At 37.1% G+C, this 9248-nt stretch overlaps 1 protein-coding gene across 1 annotated transcript in view; it reads right to left on the bottom strand.

The window, feature by feature from the left end:
- Window positions 1–258: 258 nt before the first annotated feature.
- Window positions 259–9248, bottom strand: part of PLEKHA5 (pleckstrin homology domain containing A5) — a 203067-nt gene continuing 194077 nt past the window's right edge. The window contains exons 26-31 of the mRNA XM_090272891.1: window positions 8134–8343; window positions 7047–7187; window positions 6391–6512; window positions 4438–4580; window positions 3273–3378; window positions 259–1111 (exon numbers count right to left, since the gene is read on the bottom strand). Coding sequence (XP_090129017.1) covers window positions 3284–3378; window positions 4438–4580; window positions 6391–6512; window positions 7047–7187; window positions 8134–8343 — 711 coding nt within the window. The 3' untranslated portion in view covers window positions 259–1111; window positions 3273–3283. The remainder of the gene's footprint in view (window positions 1112–3272; window positions 3379–4437; window positions 4581–6390; window positions 6513–7046; window positions 7188–8133; window positions 8344–9248) is intronic.

Here is a 9248-nt window from a genome sequence, read left to right as displayed (position 1 = left end):
CTGTATTCTCGTCCAGATTTGCATGAAATGAAATGTGACTGTGGCTGATTCAATTTCTCTCTCAGGGTCTCAAGTTCCTCAGCTTGACATAGGAGGGTTGGGCTAGGTGGCAGAAGAGGTCCTTATGTGATGTTCTCTATAATAAGATTAACATACTTTCTTTTCCTTTCTTTACACGTTTCTTGCGCTTCAGCCTTTCCATTTTGGATGGAAAGAGCAAAAATTCTAACACAAATTATTTAAGAACATCAACATTTATTTAACATGATAAAAAAAAGAAATGAGATATGAACATTTGCATTTAAACAATAGTAAGTAGCCTTTAATACTTACATTACATGTGCTCATTGTATAATATATACACAATGAACATAATTACATTTGTACACAAACTAAGTACTGGATTTGAAAACCTGCTTATTGCTGTACACATCTATTCCAATGAAGTAAGCCCAGTACTTCAAAATACCCACATTTTAAATTGTTTTTCAAGAAACAGTAAGCGCTAACGTTTGTGTTTAAGCTGACAAGAATGTGGCAGTAACTGCTGACATTGCAATCTGACTGAGAAATAATTATAGCAGAGAACGACACATACTTCACTTAGCAATAATAAAATGGCACGTTTTAAATATATATATAAAATTTTTACAAATCAAGTGTGAAACGAAGCACTGCAGTAGCCAAAATGGGAAGGAAAAAAAAAGAAAAAGAAAACAAGCTTCATTGGAAAATAATTAAAATGATGTAGTGAAAAGAAAAAAAGAAATATAACTCCACCTAGACTTTAGAAACATCAAAATCTGGAAATCAGCAACTGAGTGAGCTCTGGCTATAGACCGCACAGTAAAAAGCACCTTGACCTCTGTGCTCTGAAATCATAGCAGCAAGCTGGTGTCAGAATAATAACCTTGAGATTAGGGAGTGTACGTATGGGCCATTAAAGCTGTTTTGGAATAAACATTTTCCAGAAGTGATAAAATGATGCTCTGTGGCCAAAAGCATCAGAACTATGAATTTCATAGATTTAAAATATACTGTACAATATCTTCTCACATTGCCGGAGGTCCATGTCCTTAGGTTTGAATGGTTTCAACAGAAGTCAGTATAGCTGGAAAATAAAGGGAGGGAAATTTACTTTGACACCTGCAAGTTACTGAATGACCATTTCCTAAAGTAACTAAGGGTGACATTCCATAACAACAGAACTGACAAGCATGGCTGTGAAAATCCTAAAACGTAATACAATTAAAGGACATTTTCCATAAGCTTAATCCACAAAGCAAAGAAATATAATGCAATTAAATAGCAGTTCAGAATAAAAAATGTGCCCAAATTTGTGGCTGAATCCAAAAGATCAACGAGATGAGCAAAGATTTGCATAACTTCACTAAAAAATCTAATAATATATTGAGCTGCCTGCATAGTAGTGTCATTTGTAAAACTTTCTAGAGAGATGACATATGCACATATGAAGATTATAAAATAGCACACGTTTTGAGAGTCACTAGTTGTTTGTGGTGGCTGCGTGCCACAAGACTGGAAAAAATCCAGCAATAGTTGTACCTCATTTAGTCTAGTATGTAATGCTAGTGGCTCTTGAAATGAAAGTAAAAGAAAACAAGATCCAATAATAACAACTTAAAGAACCTGGAAATGTACTTGAGTTTTAACTGAACATTCTTTATTATCAGGATGGCCTGTGTACAATGAGTACCTGTTATTGAACCAAAAGACAAGAATGGTTTTCAATGTGCATTTCTCTAGTAAGACAGAGGCCACTGATCAACTTTTAAAAAAAAAGATTTTACCTATTTATTTTTAGAGAGAGGGGAAGGGAGGGAGAGAGAAAAAGAGAGAAACATCAATGTTTAGTTGTCTCTTGCATGCCCCCAACTGGGGACCAGGCCGGCATCCCAGGTATGTGGGAATTGAACCGGTGACCCTTTGATTTGCAGGCCAGTGCTCAAAGCACTGAGCCACACCAGCCAGGGCTGATCAACTCTTTATACAGGAGGAATCAAATGAGCATAATGCTTATTCCTATGTCTTGATGTTATTCTGTCACTAGTGAGAACTGTCACGTCTCAACATACTAAGTTAAAAGTTTAAATACATGAGTGACAGGCAAGACACACAGGTAAGACTATAACAAATAGATTGTTTGCGGCTCCAGAAAGGATGTCAATCCTGGAGAGATACGAAGGAGAGCAAACAAAGGCCTCTTCTGGACTCCAGCCAGACAAAATCTCAAATAAAAGGTACAAATGACAAGACAGGCAAAGCTGAATCCTTCTGGCTGAAAGGAAGGGCACTGATTATAGCTGCCATCGAAAGGTGTGAATGGAAGTGGATTCCAGAAAAGAAGTACTCATTTACTTTGAGAAATCTAAAAATCAAGCAATGTGTTAATAACAATGCTCATGTCTGTAGGTGTTTTCACTGCTTATAATTGTGTAACGGAAATTGGTGGTCACCTTAAGGTACGAAACATTAGTAGATCGGGTAGATACTTTGAGGGAAAAAATGCAAAAAAAAGAACGGGGGGGGGGGCATAAAGTGCTCATTCCACACCTCACAGCTTTTTTGAGAAGTTAAAAACAGTGTCTATCTATATGTACACAACTGCAGGTATCATTTAGCAATTGTTTAAAGTTTAAAAGAAAGACCTTAGAAAATCATTTTCAGTCCTGGAACTGTAGTCTAAGAAACACTATTCAAAGAAAGACCTTCTCCTTCTCCCTTTCTCTACGCACGGTTTTTTGAGTAACTACTTCCCTGTCTTAAAAATTGAAAAGTAATTTCTGTCTGATACATTTTAAAGATTTCAATTTTCCATCTATTTGGCTACACCATAAACATTTTTCTTATAAAATAATTAACAAACTCCCAATGCGGTAGATATGTCACACTAACTTAAAAAACATTACTCAACATGTAATGGCTTAAACAGACTTCTCAGATCCGACTATGGAAAGGAACATTAAATGGGACACAGCTGCAAAACACCGTGAGGCTTGTTTTGGCACAGGACGTACTCTCCAGGTTTTGCTGTTTTTACAGATGAAATAAGAGAAAATGCTGTCACGCAGCCAATCAGTGGAAGGACGAATGTTGGAAATGTGAGTTACTCCCCGCGGTTCAAATACTTGCTCTGACAACTCTGCCTAAGCACGGTCCAGAATTAATCTCAGTTTTTATTCACTAAACCAACAAATGAATAAAATTCCAGTCAGGAACTCGAAGGGTGAAGTGCAAAGGGAAACACGTACTTTTTCTGAGACTACACACACATGAAATGCGATCCTTCTGTGAGCTGTGGCTGAGCGGACGGAACCGGGGAGGGCGCCGACTCCGGAGACGGGGACAGACTTTTCACTAAAACACACCAAGAAAATGTGAGAAGATAAAAATCTTGAAGACATTTGGGGAAGGAAATCTGATGCTGTGATCGCACACAATAAGAACATGTTTCGAGACGGAATGAAGAGTTGTGTTTGGGTTGTTCCTTTCTAATCTGGGAACTGATTGATTGTTTAGTGTAAAATGTCTCTGGAAGGCTGCCGAAACATTCTTCTTCATAGTGTACCTTAAACTTACACAGTATTATATGTCAATTTTATCTTACATAAAACTGGGGGAAAGAAATTTAAGATATATATTTAAAATATTTTATTTATTTTTTAGAGACGGGGTGGGAGGGCGGAGAAAGAGAGGGAGGGAAACATCATGTGTTAGAGAAACACTGATCGGCTGCCTCTCACACGCCCCTAACAGGGGACTGGCCTGCAACTCAGGCAATGTGCTTGGGGATCGAACCAGCAACCTTTCAGTCCACAAGCTGGCCCTCAATCCACTGAGCCACACCAGCCAGGACTGGAAAAAATAAAATAATAAAAATAACATATATTTTTTGCTTTGAGGTCAATTTTCAGGTGTCTCCCTCTGAATCACTTAAACCCCGGATGTGGGTTATACTCCGGTACTATATAGGGGTTACGGTAAACGGACCCATTCTACCAATTTAGGTATTTAGCTTCCAGTTTCCAAAATGGTAGGTCTGTGAACACCCTGAGAATCCAGTCTCAGAGAAACAGGTACATTTTCTAGGTACTGAAGAATCTTATTAGAAAATTTTTTTGGTATGTGTTAAAAATAAAAGCAAAACCAAAACCAAAAATGAAGAAACAGATCCAAGCCAGGCCAGGCTCTGTGTGGACCTAGCTTGTTAGGCAGCGGTCGCCCTTTCCTCTTTTTTTCCAGCGGCAGCCACCCCACCCCCCGCCAACCCCCAAGGTGCTTGTGAAAGGCAAAGGTTGATTTTTCTGTAGTCCAGGTACTTAAGTGGCTCTCTTGCTAAAACCTTCCCATGGAAAATAAATTGAGAGGTTCAGAGGAAGCACCACTGAGAAAATTGTAAAATGTGTTAATACCTACCTGCCATTGTCTGGTTTCCTTTAGAACCCTCAGGAGCTCGTTCACAAGAAACACTTTCTTCCTGCTCATGAATACTGTCCTTTGTATTTTCTTCAGGGTGGCCTTCCAATTTATGGTTTGTGATTTGTGTCTCATCCTGAGGGCTAATGATGATAGGTATTGTAAAATTTATTACAGAATGCAATTAATTTTACTTCCAATTTATTATTATTGAACATTTTAAGTATATAGAAAAGATGCACTATCTATATTTAACAACTCCTAATATTTTGCTTGCAATATCTTTTCTTTTTCTCTTTCTTATGGAAATTACAAACATAAAAATTAGAGTGAATAATATTAAACTTGTACACTGAGTTTCAGTAATTACCTACATTTTGCCAATCTTGATTCATCTAAACTCCCAAATTATGTTTTTTTAGGATTTTATTTGTTTATTCTTAGAGAGAGAAGAGAGGGAGAAAGGGAGGAAGAGAAACATCGATGTGTGAGTTGCCTCTCACAAGCCCCCAACTGGGGGCCTGGCCCACAACCCAGGGGTGTGCCCTGATAGGGAATCGAACCGAGGACCTTTCTGTTTGCAGGCTGGTGCTCAATCCACTGAGGCACACCGCCAGGGTCGAATTTATTTTTAAAGCAAATTCCAGACATATCATTTAATCTATAAATACTTCAGTTTATAATTATAATACCTTAATATCACCAAATATCCATTCAGTGCTCAAATTTTCCATTTTTCTTCACAATATCATTTTAGTTATGTTTGAATGAGGATCAAAACAAAGTCTATACAGTGTATTTGCTTCAAAAGTCTCTTCAACTCTCCTTTAAGCTAAAATACCCCACCCCACAGACCCCTTTCAGTCTTTGCCTACTTATTTGTGAAAGACCCAGGTGTATCTGTCCTTACAGTTTATCATATTCTAGATTTTGATAATTGTATCCCTCATTTAAAGTTTATTTATTTATTTTAATTTTAGATTTTAAAGAGAGGAAAGGAGAGAGAAAGGGAGAGAAACATTGGTGTGAGAGAGAAACATCAATCAGCTGCCTTCTGTGTGCATCCTGACCGAAGACAACCCACAACCAAGCATTAGCCCCAACTGGGAACTGAACCAGCAACCTTTCGGTTTGTAGGACGACGCCCAGCAAAGCCACATTGGCTGGGGCTGTATCCCTCACCTTTTTAAAAAACTGGTATAATGTTGAGGCTTGATCAGATTTAAGTTTTGGTAGGAGTGGGAAACGTTGTCTCTTTTCATGTTGTTAAAAATGATCAGTGAGTTCATTGCACATAAGAATGCAGGTTAACAAACGCAGCTAAAAAATAAATAACCAATCACTATAATTTTTGGAATGCTTATCAGACAACTTAGACTGCTTTTGATGAACGTCTATGAATACGTACTCAATGCTGTGGTGCTTACTCCGTTATAGCTTATGTGCCTTTCAGCATTTTTTAAAAAGCTATTTATCGACTACTTTCTAGGTGCTAAGCAGTGTTAGGTGCTATACATGTATTTTCTTTTTCAATCCTTACAAGACACTTGTGAGGTAGATACTATTACTATCCCCATTTTTACAACTGAGGAAACTGAACTTTAAGAAGATAGCTTGAGCCCTGGCTGCTGTGGCTCAGTGGATTGAGTGCCGGCCTGTGAGCTGAGGAGTCACTGGTTCGATTCTGGGTCAGGGCACATGACAGGGTTGCAGGCAGGTTTCCCAGTTGGGGGCATGTGAGAGGCAACTGTATACCTTCCACACATGGCGTTTCTCTCCCTCTCTTTCTCCATCCTTCCCCTCTCTCTAATACAGTAAATAAATAAAATCTTAAAAAGAAAGGAGGTTGCTTGCTGAGACTGGAACCCACTACTGTTTGACTCTGCAGTTCACCATTTTTATAAGCAGGTACACACATTTATGAATAAATTCTTTGTTCTCCCTAATTATTACCTGTATGAAACATCCTCAGATGTTTCTTTGTTTCTTTCTTTATCCATCACTTCCTCAGATTTTATTCCATTTGGCTCAGGTTTGAAAGGTGTTTCGTTAAAAACAGTTTCAGTTTCTTTAAACTATAGGATAAGAACAAAGATTTTCTTTTTCAAAGCATTCATAGCACATCTAATATTTATTAGTAAACCTAGAATAATTTCCACATAAAAGTTTATTGTAAAAATCATATCCTGTCAAATATTTACTAAAATATAGATTTAGATTCAAGTTATCTTAAAAATACTAACATTAAAACTTTTTTATAAGAGTTTATTTGCACCAAACTCACATGCCACGGAGCAAGATCTCAAATGCTCCCTTTACATTCTTAAACACTAGGACAAAAAGTTATTTGCCCAAAGTGATGAAGCACATTGCTATTAGTTAGCTGTTTTGGGATAAAAGACTCCAAATTTAATTAGGTCAGCAGTAATTTAGTCCAGCCTTGCCAGTCATGTTTTAAGTTTTCAATTAATTGAATTATACAAAACTGATCATCTCACTTAGATCTTTGGCTTCTGTGACAATATAAAACATGATTTAAAACCATATTACTACTTGATCTAATCTTCAAAAATCTACCGATTTGGAATATCTGCCCTAATGTAATCTACCTCTTTGCTGAAATCTGTACTTTGAGGTTCAGCTTCCTTTAGTCGAACAATTTCTGCTGCAGGAGTTTCATGGTTTGTCTTTATATCATCTTCTCTAACGACAGTGTCCAGTTCCTTAATGTTATCTTCCTTCCTTCGAGTCTGTACAAAGATACACAGCATTCTGAGACTCATACTATACAGCCATCTAGGCAGCACATGTTAATTCTGAAAAAAAGCTGTATCTTCACTCACAAGGTTTTCTTATGAAAATCAAGAGGAACTAAATATATTTACTTAATATATACCAATATACTTATATACATTATATAGTCATCATAGGGCATATTAAATGACAGTATTCCACACACTTCTTTATCCTCATCTTAATTTTTAAAATCACCTATTTTGCAATTTGTAGAATGCACAGGTATTCAACTGTTAATCAGCTGAATCTCCATTAGCAATGCCTGCTCTTGGTTAGACGAATAGGGAATTTCTACAAAGACAGGGTAGCACTTTTAGCTGATCCACGTCTACTAACAGGGGTAGACCAGACTGAGGCTCCTGAAAAGGTTTCCCAGTTGGTTCTGTATTTACAAATCAGGGTAATGAACAAATAAGAAATGGAATGGTGTCCATTTACTGAAGTTGAAATGTAACGAACAGAAATTTTATCTAGAAGCTCTCTCCTGCTACAAATTGAGGGCATGTTAAATTAGGACAGAGTAATACATATTTTATTGGGAGGGGAACTGGGGACTATCTTGGTAAACTGCATGGCCTTGTACATTTGCTAAGAGCACTTTTATCTTCTTAGAAGCTCTGTGAAAGAGTGAGTGCAGGCTGAACCTGATATACTGCAAAGGAGGCGAAGTCCATAACCAGTGCAAGGGCATCCAACAATTAATTAGCTCTGGTTTTTTGAACACAGGGCAATTTCCATTATACTAAGTTGCCTTAGATTATTATTAGAAAAATCAAGTAACATAAAATACCTATCCACATTGCAGGCATCTGAACACCCGTAAGGCATGTAACTCTGATTCTAAGATTCAAATGATACTAGATTTTCACACAAGAATGATGAAAAGCAAATGATATATACCTGGGTAACCTTGAATGGATTATCCCTTAAATTTGAAGGACTTGGTAAGGGTGACTGGTCTAAAGCACCAATAACATTTAATACTTTTTTCTTTTCCCTTAAGCATGCTTGTTGATGTCTCCTTATTCTCTCCATTTGTTCTTCCACAGTCATCCTAGGTCGAGTACTTTCAGCCAAACAGAGCTGTTCCACTGCACTTCTTGGTCTTTCCTTTAAATTCAAAATAAACACATGAATACATAAATACAGAGTGACTTCTGAAAAGTATGTTGAAATAAAATAGGTTCTAAAATGCATGTCTTTTGTCTTCAAAATCAAAAGTGGAGGTTTTGAACGATCATTTAGATAACACCAGAAAGGCAAATTATTTTATACTTAACGGATAATTGGTGATACATGGTCTATGATGGGAAGGGAGAAAAAGAGGGGAAGGAGTAGGAAGAGAAACTAATGAGGATATTCTTTTTCCTTCTTAAATACAAAAGGGCATGGCAGCTCTGGCATGATTCTATCCCATGGTCCTGAAATAGGAAACTGTATAAAACTCAAAGTAGGCGAAAATAGGGGATTTATTTCAATGAAAACATAATGTTTAAGTCACATACATACTGTGAAACACCAGTAGAGAAAATATCCTTAGTTTATGATCAATAAAAAAAGTATGGCTACATCTCTTTTGTATAAATCAGATGGTTATAACTGAAAACGTTTGTATGGTTTTATGGTTTACTGAAGGATTTAGAAATATTAGTCCCATTAAACCACCAATTCTTACTTATCACTTTCTCACTGAAGATATAAAACAATATTGGTACAAGATCCAAAATAAACACTTCAATAATTAGTCATAAGCAAATTTTAGCTTATTTTATATACTAGACTTTTAAAATATTAAACATATTCTAGAATCTAGGGGATTCATAGATTTCTTAGTGTCCTCTGGTCTGAACTGGTGGAAACTGATGCAGACACTGAGGGAGTTAGTGGGAGTTTTTGAGAAAACCCAGGACAGAGGTGACTAGTCCTGGGGCCTGAGCACTATGTCAGGCTAATGGCGCAGATTCTTTTAACTCCAACCTGAAAAATGTCTGCATGGCAGCAGCTGTGACTCTGGA

This window comes from Furipterus horrens, unplaced genomic scaffold (assembly GCF_987537825.1).
Source record: "Furipterus horrens unplaced genomic scaffold, mFurHor1.1.pri manual_scaffold_4, whole genome shotgun sequence".
In the NCBI taxonomy this organism is placed as follows: Eukaryota; Metazoa; Chordata; class Mammalia; order Chiroptera; family Furipteridae; genus Furipterus; species Furipterus horrens.
The sequence above is the reverse complement of the archived record's forward strand: the minus strand, read 5'-3'. Positions and strand labels throughout refer to the sequence as shown.